Source organism: Mus pahari, chromosome 20 (genome assembly GCF_900095145.1).
Source record: "Mus pahari chromosome 20, PAHARI_EIJ_v1.1, whole genome shotgun sequence".
Lineage (NCBI taxonomy): Eukaryota > Metazoa > Chordata > Mammalia > Rodentia > Muridae > Mus > Mus pahari.
This window is the reverse complement of record NC_034609.1, coordinates 26273744-26294683: the sequence shown is the minus strand read 5'-3', so window position 1 is coordinate 26294683 and position 20940 is coordinate 26273744. Positions and strand designations below refer to the sequence as shown.

General features: G+C 38.6%; 1 protein-coding gene across 2 annotated transcripts in view; it reads left to right on the top strand.

Annotated features, from left to right (window-relative positions):
- Positions 1-20940, top strand: part of Cdh11 (cadherin 11) — a 156254-nt gene that overhangs the window by 89390 nt on the left and 45924 nt on the right. For both annotated transcript variants that reach the window (XM_021220576.2, XM_029532351.1), the window contains exon 3: positions 17087-17487. In XM_021220576.2, coding sequence (XP_021076235.1) covers positions 17260-17487 — 228 coding nt within the window. In that variant the 5' untranslated portion in view covers positions 17087-17259. The remainder of the gene's footprint in view (positions 1-17086; positions 17488-20940) is intronic.

The window sequence follows — 20940 nt, the reverse complement described above, 5'->3', positions numbered from 1 at the left end:
TCTCCTCTCCTCTCCTCTCCTCTCCTCTCCTCTCCTCTCACCAACACCAGGTTCCCAGCCCCAAAGTACAAACTTTGGGGATTAATATATTCTGTTACTTTGTAGTACCTGTGAATGGATACCTATGAGTGTTGCTTCCTGAAAAGACCTCAGAAGTCTCCCTAATCCAGTATGGCAATGCTCTTAATACAATATAAATGATCTTGACTCCAGGATTACAGCATCAATTGTTTTCTGAAAACTGGTGTCAACCCAGAGGATGAAAGAGAACCCCTAATTCCTCAACCAATTAACATCAATGATAATCCTTTCAGCCTTAGGTCTTTTACATTTCAGGTCACCTGTCAATAGAAAGGGCTTTTCTGCTTTCTCTAGGGAAATCAGAGATTCCAATTGAAGCTCTCTGACCTCAGATCAGTGGATGTGAGAAGTTCCTAGACTGTCAGTGTTTCACCAAATGGGATCTCTTCTGTACTCAGAGGCAGCCTCTTTAGGGACCACACAGAGCATCTTAAATTCACAGAGATGAGGATTGAAAAGAAACTGACTCTGAGATTTAGAGTTATTGCAATTTGGAGCTTGATGCTTGGTTTACCCAGTTAGGTTCATTGGTTTAGTTCCCAATAGTATTGCTAGATAAAACATAGAACGCCAGTATTTTCATACTGAATTTCCTAGACAACAGTGATTAGTAATTTTTTTTTCTTTAGTATGAATCCCCCAAACTATATAGATATCCAGGAACAAAAGCAAAAACAAAACACTAATGCTGCTTATCTAAAAGTTTGATGGGAAGACTTGCATTTAATTTTCTAAGTCTGATTTTACTTTCCCTATGCATATCTCTAAGGTGGGCTTTATTACAGAAGTTTCTTNATATAGCAGATATGATGCAGTGTTTCTGCCATTATCTTTGTATGTTTTCTGAATCCCAAGCAACCATTTATTGCTAAAGTCTTGTGATCAGCAGTAATCTACAAAATGCTTTTTTTTTTTTGCAAATTAGTGATGATTATACCTAAATAACTAGAGTTGTTTTTTTTTTCAAAGTCATTGTTGGTTTAACATGGGCACCAACTCTAGAGAAATGAGTCATCTTAAGGTAGTTGGATCCAGATTCTTTGAGACTGCTTTCTCAATAAGTCTGTNGGCAAACATCAGGGAGTCCCCTTGAACACACTACGTATATATGATTCTGTAGGTTACTGAATAAGAGGCAAAATGAAATCTACCATGGAGATCTAAAACCACACTATAGGNTAAGGAAGAAAGTATTAGTGGTGAAGCATTTTCTTTGTTCCTGTGCATAGTGGACATTCTTATCATATTTGGGTTCTTCAGGCTTACCAAGAAGATGACTCAGAGTTCNTTAGTAATTAGAAATGGGAAAACACACCATCACAGGAAATCCTTTATTACTGATTGTAGAACTTCATTTTCATCTTTTCTCATTTGTCTTCTCAAGGTTCAATACCAGTGCTAATGTTTTTATTTGCGTTTGTTTGAAGAGGGTTTTTTTTTTTTTTTAAATTTCTTCTTTAAAATATGCTTAACAACAAGACTGCTGTTTTCTCCTGATCCCAGGAGCATTGGTTGGATATTGTCATACNTCACACAGAGTTTTCTCAGGTTGACAACTCTATTCCCTCATGTCAAGATGCCATGACTCTATTCACTATAGGCTGATTAGTATAACACTTAAACCCTCCTTTTTTTTTTTTTTTTTGGAGAAACACTTTATTTATCTATATTTTGCTTGAGCAAAACTGTTTCGTTTTAATAAAAATACTATGAGAGATTTAACTGTATTTGTAATATTGCTTACTATAGATATAATGCTTTATCGTATGTCTCCAGAAATATGCTCATTTTGTTCTACTGATTTTTATATCTGCTGATTAATAAATTAATGAATCTCCCTTTCCTAACTCCTATCTCTCCATATCAATTATTGTTTACTATTATTAATTTCAGTTTTTGGATACTTCATTCATACATGACCATGTGTAATTTCTCTTCTCTTGATTGTCTTATTTCATTCTTCATATTATCCTGAAGGATTTTTTCCCAATGTTGTTGTATATAATGGAAGAAGATCTCAAAACTCATACAAGTACAAAGGGCTAGATATTCGTCGATGTGGGTATATGAGCCAAAAAAATATTAACAGAAGAAAAACAAGTATAGTGGGCAGCAGTGAGAGGCTCAGTTCATCCTGTACTGTAAAAAGTGCCATTCAGTAGCAACTTGCAAAGATTCAGCCACAGAGTCAGCTACAGAGAGCAGGGAATGGAAGGATGCTGAGGCATGGTCATATGCATCTGGAGCAGGGGGGTGGATCGTGGTGGTAAATCTATAAACGCTCTTAAGATCCCTAAAGTCTTTGATATGGTTTCCTATATAGAATATTCATTTGGAGGGATGGTGCATAGACACAGCAGAGACATATAGACATAAGCAGGACACAATTTCCTTTTTCTCTCCTAATCAAGTGGGACCCCAACCTGTAGGCAGACTCCAGGTATTATTACTACAGCAGACCTTAAACTCTAAGCATTTAAGCTACTGTTCTCAGGAAGGACTGGGGTCACAGCGACGACCAAATAGTTGATTTGCCAGGAAACCTGACATGAACCTGGGATATAGAAAGCACAGTCACAGGGGAGACATGGAGTAAAGGACAATGCTATGCCTTCCATTTCTACCTTGAAAGCTTATACCATTGTTTTAGGAACCTAAGCCCTTTCTGGTGTTTTATATAATCCTGGATAGATCTCCACTTTCCCTAATACTAATGTGTGATAGAAATTTAACCAACTGGCTTGCTTTCAGCCTGCGCATTGTTTTTCTAGGCGAATGCTTTTTAATTCAACTAATTCCCTGGTACTGACTTCTTCTCTCTGAGAGCATTCTCGAGGTTAGACCAGGGCTTTAAACCCTGGAGACATCTGACAGAATCCAGGAGCAGAAGAGGTGAAGGATACCGTTACACACGGTCACAGTTACAAACACAATGGTAAGGTTCAAGTGGAGAAGCAGTTGGAACCCCGAGACCAAGAATGTTTCAGTGGTCAACAGGTTAGACAGCCTTCACAGGCTAGGATGGCTTAGCATGGCTACTTTACCAGGCTGGCAGCCATCCTGATAGGCAGAATTCATGGTTTACTGATCTTTCACAATCTGTTCCTCGGTTGACTCTAGTGGCTGGGACTCAGCAGAGCTTTCCTTTAGCAAGTATTGCCAAAGGGCATTTTCTAATCAGTGGTTTCATGGACTGCAAATCTATCCTTTCAGAAAAAAAAAAACTCTTCAGAAGATGTCATTGACTGGTAGGCTGTAAGACCTCAAAACCAAAGGCCAAATCCATGTCTGGCCTCATATGCTCCTCCTGGGAAGACATTATTCTGATAACACCACTTACCTCTGCTTTTGTGACCAGCATACACCATCTCGTTGACAGTGATTAGCTCATGACATCTCACAGAACTGTTTCCTGCTGGGTGGCCTCCATTTGCTGGAAGGTACTTACATTTGGCTGCCTTCCTACAGTTCCTTGCACTGCTTGGATTTGTTGCCTATTAGCACATTCTTAAGAGACTTAGGTGGTGAGCACTACACAGCAAAATTTTATTCTAATGTTAAAAAAAGAAAAAGAAATATAAGGTTCAGGAAGAGTCTAGGAAAAAAATCAGGATGTATTCATTTTGAAACTGTTTTAAGGAGTGAGTTAGGATGGAAAGTATCTGTGGTGTTCTGGGTGATTCTTCTAAGACAGGATGGATATTGCTTGAGGTAGAGAATGTGAACTCCCGTAGGAGAACGTCTATTCTCTAAGAATTCCAGGAACACATACGCTCCTTGTCCACAAGAAATATCTATCACTCCAATTTTCCATTCTACTTTCTCAGAAACTCCATTCTCCACCTATATTTCTTTCTTCAGTGGTTGTAGTGTAGCAAAAGAGAGTGTTGAGTTCTGAGTCCATCCTAGAAACAAACTTTAGGAGAACTACCGTGAATTTTATCTTCGCAAAACACCAAAGGATAGATAGATAAGAGGTTAGGACAGTGGGCCATGGACAGCTTCAAAAGCCATTTTGAGGAACACATAGCTAACTGCCAACAAATTCCAGTTTTTCCTTTATCTGGATAATAGATACAAATGTGCTATCATGATAAAGCTACTGTAGAGAAGCAGATGATCAGGAATGGAAGTAAAACACTTGCCAAAGTACCTGTTGCATAGAAGATATGCAATAAAAAGAAGCCGACTAGGAGGCTATTCTGTAAGATCAAGAACATGGTCCATAATGGTCACACTTCGGGTTTTGAGTAATAGGTGTTCTGAGTATATAGCAAGCAAACCTGAAAGAATAAATAGCCAGTAGCAGATAGAGAAAGACAGCGAACTGCTAGCAAAACAATTGAACTCATAGAGAGTCCAGCAGTGACTGGGGTAGTTGGATTGAAAGAGGAAATAATTAACACTAACAAACTGGGGGCTTTCAGAGAACCGCTGGGAAATTTGAGGCAACCAGAAGTAGTTTCCGCAGAGCTTTTCTCCCATGGTTGAGCTGCTGATCAGAACACTTTCTGAACATAAGAGGAAGAGAATGTGGAGAGTATAAATGATTTAAATTCCCTATATAAATATATAAAGCCATTGAACAATAAAAATCATTTAATTTGAAAGTGCAATTCTGGGAGCTAAAATATTCTTAAAAGGTCAGAAAAAGCATTTAGACACACAAGGTCTCAACAGATCTTGTGGTAGAAGATATAATTATATATTAATGAAGACTATTGAAATAGATTAATAAAAAGAAAACTATATAAGACACGTTATAGCTGAATTATTAAAAGCTAAAATTAAATGTCACATCTAGAGAAAAAGAAATTAAATGATGTACAGCAACTCATGAGAAAAATTTGAGCCCAAGAACAGCAGACTCATAAATACCCTTAAACACCTGAATGTTAAGAGCAGAAGAGATGCCAATTCAGAATTTCATATTCAGAGAAAATATTCTCCTAAACTAAAGATGGCATAAAGATGTTTTCAGTTAATGGAAGTTGAGAAGATGCATTGCTAACCAACATTGTAATACAAGTATAAGGGCATTTAGGTTGATGGATGTGAGCCAGCTGGAAATCTGGGTGTGTCAAGAAGAAAGGGGGAGCATGAAAAGGCGGGACTGAATGGGTAAATGAGAAGACTACCATTGCGTCTTAATTTTAATACGATATTAAGAGCATTTAACACAAAAGCCATAATCTTAGCTAGTGAATATAATAAAAGTAATATTTATTGTGAATAATTAATGATCAAGGGATTAAAAAAAACAAATGTATTCAAGAGTTCTAAACTTTTCTTAATAAAGTTAGGGAAGATTGTGTAGCTCCTAGTAGACATCTGTGTGTAGGTCAAAGAAAAAGTAAACAGATTCACAACATTGTCACACAATGACCCTTCCTTAATGGAAATATGTGCATCTGTCCAGGGAACATTCAATGGGAGAATGCATGAGCTAGTCTGTGTGGAGAGGGGACAGGACTGCATGGAGTGCAGTGTTGCACAATGTTTGCATTATATTCATCACAAATGATATTGTGTTAGAACAAAAAAGCAATACAAATGTAATCATTAAAAAGAAGGAATGCATGTATGTGTGTCACACACACACACACACACACACACACACACACACACAGACACATGCACACGCACATCCCCATTTGCCCCTCATCTGGCCAAGACAGCTTATACAAGCTTCTCATCAGCTTTGCCTCTCCTCCTCTGGATTGCTCCACAGTCTTATCCCATATCATGGAAAAATTAAATGGCACAGAATCTCTTCAGAGGACCTTGTGATCTGGGTTTCCTTAGAAGCTGTGACTCATATGTAATAACTTTCCTACTAGAATCATACTCCCACCCTCTAACCACCTCACAGCACCTCACAAGGAGGAACTAAGGTCAGCTCCCTCTCATGAGATTACAATAGATTCATCCTGGGTTCTGGAACACACAGACAGAAAGTGTGTAGGTATAAAAGGGATCTATCTGTAACACTGGGGATATTTTATATTCTTATCTGAGAAAATGGGAGAATCACACATCTGTCCTGTAACAATAAGGGATAATTTACACGAATCTACAATCCACAATGCTGAAGGCGGAAAGTCAAAGCCTTTAAAATTAGCTGAAGAAGTCTTAGCATGTTTTTTCACCCTTATTCTCGCCTACATAACCTACATTATACTTTTGTAAAAGCTTCCTCATCTATTATTTTACTCAAACCTGAATTTAACTAGGGAGGGTGGGAGGTCAGACGACACCCATCTTATTCTTCATATGAGGAAAAAGACAGTTACGAGTGTGGCCACCATCTCCTGAGTAGAGGCCTCCTCCTTATTCCAGATGATTATGGGTATTGAAGCAAGAAATTTCTTAACCTGCTCAAAAGGCAAGCCCACTAGGTTTTTAAGATATCACACCTGCTTTCTCTTTTCCTTGTTATTTATAATAAAGCAGAGCTGGTTTTCAGTGAAAATTTTTATTGACTGTAGCCTTCTGAACTCTGTGAAATGTGCAGCCAGTCAGTGGAGGCACCCTCAGGCACTGTCTCCCTTTCTATCTAGATTTTTCTGATGATCACCTTTAGTGCGGCACTCAAGCTAGGAAGCCCTTCATTTCACAGACATGAAGATGGGGTTGACGACATGAAGCAATAATGTAGTCGTAGATCTTAGGTGCCCGGATATATCATCATTTGTATAACTTCATTCATCAAACAAACATCACCTGCTTCGGAGGTTAATTTTCATATCTAAGACAGTGAGTGACTACTAAAGCATCTTACAGGGACTTAAATAACCTCTCAGAATGGCTGATCAAAGTGACTTAAATGGAACTAGTGCATTAAGACACTTGGGACTAAAGCTTAACTTAAAATAATTTTAAGAGCTATGGGCAATGGGATTCTCTTAGAATATTAAAAATACTATGTTCTGGGGTTTCTTTATCTCTGTTTGATTTATGGTGTGGTAAGGAATTTTGTAAGGTTCCCAGGTGATTCAGGGTTCAGTCAGGGTAAGAGTCGATAGTCTAGGTATTCAATTCCATGAAGGTAAAAATCAATTTTTTCTCATGGTCCTTTGTACACAATAGCAAGGACTGTAATGAGGAGTTAGTCACCATCTAAAATTTTGGAGAATTTAATGTATCCTACATTATCTTCTGTTGAAATATCCTATTTGAATTTGTTAATCAATAATGTGATCCAAAGGGAAGGAAATTGTCATTTCTACCTGAGGAAAATGAAAGGGGAGACCTTTCTTTATTATGGCACTAATAAATTAAAAAATAAGGTACATGATTTTTAATTTGTTTTGCCAGAAATGTGCATGGAACAATAGATTATCCTTCTATATAAGTCAAACATCACGTCAGTAATTCTCAGTAGGATTAACCTAGGATTATAGAAACTGTAATTAAATGAACCATCTCTCTGTGACCTAGAAAGGACAATTGACATTACCTTGGAAAGTTCCATCTGTCTAGGGTGGTAGGCTCATGCTTTAGCAAGTACTAGGAGGCATGGGTGAGTTTGCTGTATCCAACTGCTTTTCTTTCATCATGACTTCAAAAATATCCCATTCTTTCTGATAAATGGCATTAATTTACTGAAACCAAAAAAAAAAAAAAAAAGAGCATTTTAAAGGTTGGATTTATTGAAACAACAGTGAGATAATTATGAAGCTTTCTAAAAATAAATGGGTGAGACATCCTTTGTAATATACACAGGCATATAAAAGAGGCATTTAAATACATCCCATGGTTTATTTAGACTGGCCTGAACCAGATGGGGTGGTCCAGACAGAACATTAAGAAATAGACCTTTAAAATAGCCCACCCACACTCTGGAAAAAAACAGGCTTCTGGTAATTGGAAGCAGCTTGATTCTGCATTCCTCATTCCTCTGGTTGAGCTCAAGCGGTGCCTTGTGGATCTGGGTGGCTAACACCATGGATTCTAATTCTTTGATAGAAGATCTGGTACTGGGTTCTGGTGGCTTCAGGCGCTCTCTTCCCTGGTTGTAGTGATCCGTTTGCAAGACTTCATCAAGCCTTTGTCAAGGATGAAGCCCAACTTCAGACAAGACTTTCTCTCGCTGTTTATCTCCCAGAAAACAGACTGACAGTAGCTCTGTGAGAAACCTCAGGTATGAGGGAGAAGATACAGATGAGCATCGCTTATCTCTTCCACCTCCGACTCTTTAAAGAGCACTCTTAGGTTGCTTAAGACGTATTTCCCTTCATGAATCTGAGACTCTTGTTTCCATATATATGACGTGAATGGAAAACTATGTTTAATGCAGGAGACAACAATCCTATGGAAATTACCTTTTTCACTTCCTGATATTTTCTTTCTCTCTCCATAGAGTAGTAGGGGGTTTGAGGTTGTGTTCACTTGATCTAGTTTTAAATGTTAGCCATCAGCTCCTATATTACTGTTTCCCCTTTTCCAATGAAATGAAAACAAACAAACAAACAAAAAACAAACAAACAAAAAAACTCTTAATAGTTGAGCATCTTTACCTTGTCATCTCACTCTGGATTTCTGAAAATCCACTGTGTAACAAAATCTCCCAACAAGAAACAGACATGGTATCATTGATCATGATAGCTACTAGGGGAAGAATTTTGGGACTTTCTGTAATTTCACACATTCAAAGTTTTTAAAACATAGATCTTGTCCCCAGTCCAGCCCTTCTACTGAGGCTAAGAACATGAGCATCTTTCCCTCCATCTACTTCCCCAGTATCTTCCTTTGGGTCTGCTGAGTTCAGAAGGCCACCTGGTTTCTCAAATAAATTGTTCTCTAACTAACTACAGCAGTCTTGTTTTACTAGTTCTCTCACCTGGATGCTTGCTATTACCAGAAAGTCTTTGATGGCACATCCTCCTCTATCAAAAAGTTTATGGTCTTCTGATTATTCTACCTTGTCTACTCATGGCTACTTAGCTTGTAAAAATATGGCTACTCTCAGCTGTGACTTAAGCATAAAATATACACTGAGCCTAAAACAGAGCATTAAAACAAAGTAGAAGTAAAATAAGATAGTTTATATACTGGGTAAATGCTGCAATTATCTGATGCGGATATGACTATGTGATAAAAATATGTGGTTGAAATTAATGGACTTCTTATAACTTTTAAAAATGTGTCTTTCTGAGTATTTGCCATTCTCCAGATTTCAGTGAATTCTATGTTAGTGAGTCCTAATGGAGTTCTATGTGAGCAGGCCTACTAGCTGACCTTAGACCATTACCGAAGGTTGAAAAGTACAATCCAGGAATGGCCGCCGCCCCAGCACTGACCCACAGACAGACTCTTGTAAACAGAGAGGCATTTAATGATATATTTCTGTCTTTTTTTTTTTTTTTTTTTAAGAGGAGAATTTTGGTCCTAAGGAAGAATACTTTGTCTAAGTTGCATAGTTATGTACTAACAGAACTTATGCTATAGCATACACATCTTCCCTTATGGTCTAGAGATCTTTGGCCCAATGGTCTTTGGAAATTCAGAGATTTTAAAAAAAAAAATGGCATTTTATACAATTGCACTAATGATCTTCACAGTGACAATATTTCACAGTTGGCCAGAAAATGAAATGCCAATTTATTTCTTTAAGATTACCATACATTTCTACATTTGCTGTTTTGGGGGATGAAAGAAAGTTCCCAGGCTAGCTCATGCACAGGAGGTACACCGTCATCTTATAAGTAGGGTGCTGACCAGCAGCTTGGAGGCCATGGTGACAGCAATAGAAGCATGGTCGCCTAGGCCTTCAGAGAAATAAGATCACACGTTCTGCCATTTGCATGCTTTGGGTAGAGATGCTACAGTTTCTCTTTCGCTTCTAACTAGTTGGGTTGTGGCCTTGATTTTATTGAAAGCTGAGCAATTGGATATTACTTTGTGGTTACTCTATCCTTTAGGTGCCTTCTAACCGGACTTTGCAAGGCCTTTCACGAGTTACAAGTATTTTCTGTTGTTTTTCTCATTGAAACTCTTAGAAAAATCTGGTTCCCATAGCCAATCATTTGAATACAGGTCCCCCTGACTGCAATGATCAATGGTTAGTTTATGGATTACTTGTGAGAACAGCAGGAGAGGTCTCATCAGCCATACCTCAGAGAAGGAGTAGGTAAGGCACTGGAGACTGTGGACAAGCGTGTTTGCTTGGAAGAGGCTAATGATGGCAGATGCTACAAGAATAAGCACTGTGTTACAAGCTCATCTGCCAAGCTGATTCTGGTTGTTGGTTGCTCTGTGCTTCCTAAGTAGTATTTTTAGTTCCATTCATCCCTTTACAACTTATACCAAGTTCTATTGCTATTTGCCATCATAAACACACTGATTCCTATGTATCCCCAAGGCCCATCTAGACTTGACCCTGAGTGAATGAAGGAGAAAACAAGGATAAAAAAAAATCTTTTTATATATTTACTGTTTGGGCACAGAGGGAGGTTTGACTGTATGCCTTTCAAATATTATAAATGATGTCACAGTAAGCTAAGCATCATTGCCACTTCGTGCATGTCTTCCCTCAGGTAGTTTTGTTCAGGCACCAGAAAAGTCGGAAATGGAATCTAATTTTTTTTCCACACATTCGCATGGAACATTTATTCACAGTTGGAGCTTACATTGCTCACAACGTTGTTTCGGGTCTGTGTTGATGTATTTTATTCATATCAATGACTAAAATTTAGAAATATTAGAGTGAGAAGAGCTGTCTCAAGAATTGAGTGGAGCATGAGTAATAGAAGATATTCTTTGCACTCATTGGATATAACTTGCTTAATATAAATGATACCCACGGGACCCATGAGTATCATTTATATTAAGCTATGTTGAAAATGTTATGAAATGCTGCATAACCCGCTCTATACTATGACTTGGGGGGGATGACACTACTATTACCATAGCTGCTACTACTACTACTACTTAAGTTTATGAAATCTATAAGGGATTTAAGCAGATGGTTGACTAAGCTTTACATAACTTGCAGGTAATTAAATGCCATTCCTGTTTCCAAAACTGTGTGTGGAGGCAAAAAGTGACACTTACCTTTGAGCCCCTGAAAAATTCTATTCAAGTTTAAAATTATCTTCATTTCTGTTTCTTTGCTATGACACCCTATCGTATTGGTGTCTGGCATTTGAGAATGGAGCAATATATATTATGATATTTTGTGCAGTGCCCACTGTATACTCTGCACCCAAGAAAAGGTGAATCCAAACTTAAGTCTTGCACCAAACGCAGAAATCTGAGATAGAGAATTAATGTTTCAACAATTCTTGTAGTACTTCCTCTCTCCCTCCTCTACGATTTTTCACAGACAAGGCATAATTCCTGTGATTTGATTTGAAAGAGGGAACAGCTCCGTGCTGAGTGATGAGATCTGAGCGCGGAATAAAATATTCTTGAATTAATTTGCATAATAGAATCCGATTGGTTACAAAGCTGTGTTTGTTGAAGGAGAGACCAGAGTCCCTTTGCTCACCCACAAGGAAACCTGGCAGATACAAAAATAGGATTTTGAGCTCTGGTGGGAACCTTGGTAATATACTTAGCGTAATGATAACCTGTCTTTAGCTGTAAATTAGCTCGCTAGAAATAAAAAGAGTGGGTCAGTGTGTCTGATCCTTCAATCTCCGTGGGGAGGAGAAAGCTGAAAAACAAATCCGCTTGCTTTTGGCTAACCGTTTTTGTCTTTCATTTCCTACCCGATAACAATTTTCAGCAGGAGTCCAAAAATACTTAAACACCCATATATGTCATTTTCTTTTACGGAAGACAAAAGCAAGCACAGCAGGAGCGTTTTATGCTCAAGGCGCAGCCACTTAAGACGGACTCTCTGCTCTCCAGATAGAGGGGTGAGCCTTCCACTTAGAACTGGTGATTTTGCAAATCCATTTTCCTGTCATGCTATTACTCCTGTGACTTTCAACAACATTTATTTTTTTTTCCCTCCAAGCAATGTGCTCCCATGGTAAAGTTAAGTCTTCTTACGTGTGTTAGTAGAACCCCGACGCGTAGGCATCCTGGCCAGCTGCTGGGAAGAGCTTTAATGGCAAGACTGCTCAAGAAGTGCCTTGGGGTTCTTTATTAATTCTAATTAGAACATTGATAGATTTCTCTAATTATTGCCCACATCAAGGTCTCCTTAGGAGGGCAGCCTCCTATTAATTTCTGTGTGAGATCCCTGCTAAATTTCTACACTATACAACAATCCATTCTTGAGAAGTTCCAGGTCTTTCTTATAAAATATCACAGAATTAGATGAACAAAACTCCCTGAATCCATCCTCTAATGGCTGCCTTTAGAAATTCTGCTATAAAGATTTAAGGATAAGAAAATAAAGATTAGTTACACTACATTGTTACACTTGATATTGATAATTTATAATCTTGTGTCCATCTTCATTTCCATATCTTCTATGGAATATTTTCTCCTTTACTTTATGTTCTGATATTTTTTTTTATACTTGATCTTAGCCAAAAGGCTGAGAAGTGATGACATTGGTTTTTTTTTTTTTGTCTTTGTTTTGTTTTTTTGTTTTGTTTGTTTGTTTATTTGTTTTTTAAATATCATCATGTATGTACTCCCTTTAGGTTCCTCAGTCTTGAGTTAGTATCAAGAGAAGGCAATTATGTAGATACGGAGGCAGAGGTGTCTCTGTGTTTGGTCTTTCACCTTCTCTTCTCTTAGAGATGCAGGACCAGGGAGAACAGGAGCAGGTGGAATCCATGTCTGGGATCTGTCATCCCGCAGGGTTCAATCCCTTCTTTTCCCATGTCATTCTCGGAAACTTTGGAAAAGTTACTTACTTCTGTGTGCTTTATTCCACTTGCATATGTAATGGAGATGACAATACCATTGACGTTTGTGTGGTTCTTGTGACTTAAGTCATGGAAAGTCCACCCAAGGTGGTTTGGAGGATAATACTAAAAACACTAGCTGTTCTTTTCTTTTCTTTTCTTTTCTTTTCTTTTCTTTTCTTTTCTTTTCTTTTCTTTTCCTCTTTCTTTCTTTCTTTCTTTCTTTCTTTCTTTCTTTCTTTCTTTCTTTCTTTCTTTCTTTCTTTCTTTCTTTCATCACAGGTCTGTTATTGCTATCTAGCCAACTCCAGACAATGAACTAACATTTTTCAGTTTGGTAGGTCTTAGGTAATATTTTTCATTTCTTTATGCAGTTTAAAAACAGACAAAAGGGGGCTGACGAGATGGCTCAGCACTTAAGGGCTCTAACTGTTCTTCCAGAGGTCCCATTCAGTTCCCAGCATCCCCAGGGTGGCTTATGACCATCTGTAATAGGATCTGATTCCTTTTTTGGGTATGTGTGAAGACAGAACACTCATATAAAATAAATAAATAAATAAATAACTTTTAAAAAAAGCAAACATTAAAAAAAGACAAGGGAAAAAAAGGTTTTCGGTTTTTGTTTTTGTTTTTAAATAGACATCAGAGTTAGATGGTCTAGGCTCAAATCAATTTAGCTATCAACAGAACTTTATAGTGGCACAAATTGTATTTAATTTGTCTTGACCTCAATATTAATACCCTTTTAATAGAATATTCACAGTTCCCATTAATAGGGTTAGCATATGAATCAATATATGACTTAATAATTATGAAGTTTTTAGAATGATGGCTAATAAAACCTAATTTTATCAATAGTTTATTTTACTCTAAAGTGAATAATTGACTTAAAACCCAAATTCTATAAAATAAGGATTATCAAGATGGCTAATATATTGAATTATAGTATATTATATTCAGTCATATAAGCATTTAAAGATTATGAGACCAATTAGTTACTTTTATGGTTTAGTTTTGCTATTGTTTCCAACAGAAAATTTATAATGTTATCTTTTTTTATAAAAAGAGTAAAGTTCATTGTTTATTGGTCACATTGGAACTCTTACTCATTAGTATGAAGCTAGTGGTTTTTTTATATGTATATATAAAGTAAAAAAGTTGTCATGTAGTTTCAACACTTTAGTGTCAGAAATAATTGTGCTTTACAGCAACATGGCAGCCAGAAAAAAAAAAAAGAGGTGTAGAAATATCAACTTTAATTAAACCCTTTCTTTCAAATACACTTCACAGTTTATATGCAGGAATAATTTATCACCTTGTGAATGAACACTTAATACTTGGCATGATATAAAATGGGCAGGAAACTTACACCATATGTTCTCTCCTTTCTCTTCTTCTAGAATTTCCAAAGAGACAGAATTAAGTCTGAAGTTCAAGGGTGTGCTTGATCTCATACAGTGAGTTGTTATGGATGGCCCCTTTGAACTCAGGTCCTAATGCATGTGTAGTAAATACAACTAATTAAGAGGCTACCAGTCACAGCCCTAGCATCTGAAACAGAAAAGGCACTCCCCACAATCATTCATCAAAAACACTAATCACATATAAGAAGATGGAAGCCACTGACAGAAACTTTTATTCAGGACTTTCCCAAATTAGGAGGCAGAGGGGAATGTCAGAGCTTCAGGTACAAATCAGCATCGGGGCCTTGTTTCCTCAGTTAAGCCGGACTTCTCTCTGTTGCTTCCTGTGGCCTCACTTCAAGATCTCCTGCTGCACACCTCTCTGTGCTTTTTCCACATAGTGCTCTGGACTTGCTGCAAGCAGCACTTTGTGCATCAGTAAAATGATGCTTGTCCGGGCAGGAGAGATTGCTCAGTGGTCAAGAATATTTGCTGATCTTGCAAAGGACCTGAGTTGGGTTCCATTCTCTCATGTCCAGCAGCTCATAACCATCTGGAGCTCCATCTTCAGTGGATCTGATGGCTTCTGGCCTTGTGAGCATCTGAATTCATGTACCCCATAGCAACAACAACAACAACAACAACGATAAGAACAACAACCTCCCCTCACCCCTCACACACAGAGACATACAGACACCTTTACATACACAGACACTCACATACACCATTTTACACACACACACACACACACACACACACACACACAGAGGGAGAGAGAGAGAGAGAGAGAGAGAGAGAGAGAGAGAGAGAGAGGTCAGTGTTAAACTAATGAGGTTGGTGTGTGACAGGGAGGCTTCTTTTACGTTCATTCCTTCATACTGCAGTTTACACATTCCAATGCATCTGTAAACAACAAATACTAAAGGCTTCAACTCCCTATTTCTTGAGAAGACACAGGAGTAATCCTATGGAGAAGTTCTATTTGGATGATAGCAGACACCTTTTTATCTGCAGCATGTACAAATATTATCTTGGTGTAAGCCCAAAGACTTGAAAAGGCTAAGGCAGAGTACCAAGAGAAAAAGGATTTGCTATGTGAGTAAGAAGGCTACCAGCCCTCTTATGCCCAAGACTACTAAAGCCAAATGGCTAAGTAACTCTACTTCCTTTTTTTCCTCTAAGTATTTCCCTGCCCTCTTTGTGTCATCTCCAGTTTCAAGGCACATGTGCACAATCAGGTTAGCAACAGTGACAGGCTTGCATTTTGCCTCCCTGGGAAAATAGCAGGAGTCTTAGGTTCTCAGGCTGTGTTTATCCATGGGTAATGGGTTAATAGAAAATATGTATGTTTTTGAGAACACCTGGAAGACTCTGGATACCCCCAAGAAGAAGCAGATACTTCTACACAAGGAAAGATGAATTTTAAGTGAGGGGATTAAGCAAAAAAAAAAAAATTATATAAGGGGAAATTTTTTTCAGTTTCAGAACCCTGAAATTCAAGAAATCTGGAAGCTAGAGGGACTCTAGGTCAGATAAATACAAGGAATTTGGGAAGGTAAACTATGCCAATGGCTCTATCTTATTGCTAATGAGTAGGAGTGTGCTGGTTGAGTTTGAGGAAGCAATATGCTGCCCGCAACAGGTTTACTGTTCATTTTTTTCTTCTTGTGATTGGGGTGAAACTGGAAAGCATCCTATGAAAAGCTGTCCAGCAAGATAGGAGGCTGAGCTGGTGAGGGAGGCGTCAGACCATAAAAGAACGAATTGATGCTGTAGCTTTGATTGACTTCAATAGCATTAATAGATCCTCCAGTGAGTCAATGTGAATTTGACCTATTAGTTGACACTGCAGTGTTAATTGATCAGCATAATTTAATTAATTGATTCACAAAGCTCAATGAAGACTTGACCTTTTAAATTTTTTTTTTCTCTATAAATACAGTACCTTGCTAGGTTGGGCTGTGCTGGAATTCACTATGAAAGCCAGATTAGATCAAACTAGCCTCAGACTCCTTAAAATTGCTGTGATCCTTCTGCGCCTGTCTACGGAGTTCTCGATTGCTCTCAGTTGCATACCTGTACCCCTCCCACACACATACCTTAGTCATTTGTTTCTTCATTGATTACTTTCTTTCCCATCATCATTTCCTGAGGTCTGTCTTGTCCTCCCTTCCATCCCACAGTCTGTGACATAAGATTCCTCTTATTTTCCATTTATGCTTAAGTCTTAGTTTATTCTGTGGCTGGCCAACTGTAATGGTTATGGAATTCTGGCATTTTTTTTCTCATGGTATCCTTTCTTCTCCATTCTTAACATAGAAGCTTTTGCTTTAGTATTCAACTCAGGCACCATATGCTTTAAGCATCCTCTCTTTACTGTGCTGGCCTCTGGCATCCTTACTGTGGATGCTGTGTTATGCTCCTCGGCTTACTTCCCTAGTTTCTCTAAGCCATGAACATAGCCAAAGCACACATGATCGACGAATAATAGAGAGTCTCTGTGTTCTAGACATTGTGTTAGTGGCCTTGTATTCCCTTTTCTCTTGATTGTTGCAGCAACCTTTCAATGAATATTATCGTTGTCTACATTTCTGAAATGAGCAAGCTGGGTTCTGAGAAAGCTGTTAGCTTTCCCAAAGCTGACAAGTGGTAAACTGATATTCAAGCCAACATGTTTGCTAAATGGAAACGAAACAATAGGTGGAGGAAGGATGCAGCTAACCTCATCTCTCTCTCTCTCTCTCTCTCTCTCTCTCTCTCTCTCTCTCTCTCTCTCTCTCTCTCTCCTTGCAGAAACTGACTGCGGAGGTGAGCAACCCTGGCGTGATGTCCTCAGTGAATGAAGATATTCCATTCCAGAGGAGGTCTACTTGACACATCTGGGAGGCCGCCATCCAAAAAGAGAGCCACTCTGTTGGTGTAGGGAGTGACAGCTGCATTCTCCTGTGCCTACTGCATAACCAAAAATGAAGGAGAACTACTGTTTACAAGCTGCCCTGGTGTGCCTGAGCATGCTATACCACAGCCAGGCGTTTGCCCTGGAGCGACGAAGCCACCTGCGTCCCTCATTCCATGGACACCATGAGAAGGGCAAGGAGGGGCAGGTGCTGCAACGCTCCAAGAGAGGTTGGGTCTGGAACCAGTTCTTTGTGATAGAAGAGTACACCGGGCCCGATCCTGTGCTGGTGGGCAGGGTAAGGTCGCTTATATTTGATGTTGATGTGTCTATAGGTGCTCATTATCAGTGCAGAAGGACATGACCAGGTCAAAACAAAACAAACAAATGAACAAACACAAAACAAGACAAAACAATGGCAGGCAAACTAATAAATAGATGAAAGCAAGATAAGTAAAACTAAAACCATGAAACAGACAAAGAGAACAAGTATGATCTACTATCATTAATAGAGAATCATATTATGTGTATACGCATCCAGTCTTTTCCTCCTCATTCATAGACTAAAACCACACTGAGAATGCTTCTAATGTTCACTTATTATAGGATAAGGACTCCATTTTGACTTTGGATTGCTTTGGAGTCTATTGAAAGAACTACTGCCTTAATTTATTGAACCATTCTTCAACTGGAGGAATTTCTCAGACTATATCCTAACCCCCAACTTGCCTTTTCCCACTTGTATATTCCCATGTCTCCCTAATCCCATTCATCCCACTTTCCTTTGCTGCTTTACACATGCCTGCCTCTGTCACCTGATTTCATTTGACTTTGTATGAAGAATTAGATTAGCTTTGAATCCTTAGGTCTTGGCACTAATACCAACTCTAATGAAATGAGTGAATATGTGCCTTTAGAATAGGAACGACATCATCCATTTTTGTCTTTAGGTATGTTCATGCTATATTTCCACTTCTAAGGTTATGCAGTGGTTATTCAACTCCATTGGAAATATAAATGTAGAGAGGGTAAAACCCATTTGGCAAACTGACTTCTTACTACTTATTATGATAAAACATGTGACAGTCTTTTAGGTAATATTGACATTAGTTCTCAGGAGATAGTTATTTTAATATATACAAATTGAAACTGTATTATGTGGAAGTGGTAGGCTGACAATAAATCAGGCTGAAGTAATACCTGACCCCAAACAAGCAAATAAAGGAGGCAGCCACTTATTCATTTAAGGAAGAAGCAAAAATTTATAATGAGGAGGGTAATGAAATTCAATTTATGTCCTTAACCCTTATGAAAAATAGAAGGAAGTATCTAATAACCCCTGACATTCAAGTTAAACAGAACTGATTCAATATAGAGAAATGCAAGGACAGATGATAGAGATCTCTAGTTCTGAACCCAAAGGATGTCAACAAGTTATCTTTGTGAGTTTTCTTTTTTTTTTTTTTTTTTTTGGGATATGAAACAGCGGTCTACTTTTTATATCATTTATTTATTTGCTCAACAAATGTTCATGATAATCTCAACATAACTTAGAATTGGAAATACGTATCTAGAAATAATGTTCTAAATAATTTCATTCATGTGTACACACAGTGAAAAAGATGCAGAAGTAGTCTTGAGAACATGGAAGTAGGGGAAAATACTTGACCAGCAGAATCCTGTAACCGAAGCATTGTGCTGTGTCTGCGGAAAGGAAGCGAAAAAAGACAGCCCCAGTGAATCTGGGCAACTTAGCTCAAGCAACGTGCAGAGCTGGGTATTGAATTGCTCTGAGAAAATGACCCTCTGCTCTGTCACTGTCTCAGTGGGGGACAGTGTGGATTTAGACTTGGAGGTGGCAGTGGGTAGAGGGCTTAGTGAGTCAGATGACTTTGTGTCTCTCTGGATATAACAAATGGCATAATGGATGCACTCGGGAGAAGAACAGGAGTAAAGAGGGGAAGGGAAAATCTGGCATTATCCCCTCTATGACCTTGAAAAGTAAGGTTCCTGAAAGGACTCTTAGTTGGATAGAGTGTGTTTGTTTCCATGTGTGTGTGTGTGTGTGTGTGTGTGTGTGTGTGTGTGTGTGTGTGTCTATATGTGTATATGTGCCTCTCTGTGTGTGTGTGTGTGTGCCTCTACATGTGTATATGTGCCTCTGTGTGTGTGTGTGTGTGTGTGTGTGGGCATGTGCCTCTGCATTTGTGTGTGTCCATATGTGCCTGCTTAGATCTGGCAAAATCTTCCTTTTGAAATGGTGCTAAGTCGATTCCTGCTTAAGTAGGAGGAATAGTTGGCTTGTTCGCTAACCGTCTTTGAATGGTGACATTCAAGGTTGAATGCTTGAAAATTCCCTGAAAAGGTAGAATTTGGCAAAGCACAAAAGACTTACAGTTTTCATGTAGGAAATTCAGCCTGTGTCATGCTGTGCTGTGCAAAGAGAGAAGCAATCAGTCTTTGGAGTTGGGAACTGGCTGTGCATGCCTCAGCAACTGGCCCCTTGATAGCACTTGTTGTGTTCCCGAACTGCTTTTGTGGGGAACCTAATAAATAGTATTGTCAGTGCAATAGATCATCTTTGTGACAGAGGAAAACTAGGGAAGACATATCCAACTTTTAAATCTTGGAGGGAGGAGAAACAAAGTGTAAATGGGATAAGCCGGATGCTTGGTAAAAATTTCAGCTCCGTGGCTGGTTATAAAATGCATTTTTTTTTTTTTTTTTTTTTTTTTGATTTTTTTGGTTTTTCAAGACAGGGTTTCTCTGTATAGCCCTGGCTGTCCTGAACTCACTCTATAGACCAGGCTTGCCTTGAACTCAGAAATCCGCTTGCCTCTATGAAATGCCTTTTTATGTTTTTGTATGTAATGGATGAAGATCCTTAGAATCTTTCAGTACCTTGACATTTATATTTACATCTTCATTTCTTTTGTTTTATAAAAAAACTAGTGTTTATTTATTTTTATTAGATATTTTCTTTATTTACATTTCAAACACTATCCCGAAAATCTCCTATACCCTCCCCCTGCCCTGCTCCCCTACCCACCCACTCCCGCTTCCTGGCCCTGGCATCTTGTGAGACTATGCCAGTGCCTGGCATATATAGAAGTGTATGCTCACAGTCATCTATTGGATGGAACATAGGGTCCCCAATGAAGGAACTAGAGAATGTACCCAAGGAGCTGAAGGGGTCTGTAACCCTATAGGAGGAACAACAATATGAACTAACCAGTACCCACCTCCCCCCCCCCCGAGCTTGTGTCTCTAGTTGCATACGTAGCAGAGGATGGCCTAGTAGGCCTTCAATGGGAGGAGAGGCCCTTGGTCTTGCAAAGATTATATGCCCCAGTACATTTCTGTTTTGTTTTGTTTTGTTTTTAAGATGTATTTATTTATTATATATAAGTACACTGTAGCTATCTTCAGACACACCAGAAGAGGGCGTCTGGCAGTAAGCCACCATATGGTTGGTGGGAATTGAGTTCAGGACCTTCGGAAGAGCAGTTAATGCTCTTACTCGCTAAGCCACCTCGCCAGCCTCCAGGACTTAACCTGTAACTTTTTATACCCATGAAGCACAGGGAAAGAACAAACACCACAATCCTAGGCTGGATAGGAGAGGAGAAAACAGGCCATGAATGAAACAGCATGAAAGTTGTGGATATTCTCTTAGTTCACAGAAATCCATCAAGTAACTTCATATTTCCCTCCACAAATGCCAAACCCTTTAAGAGTTACATCAGTCATA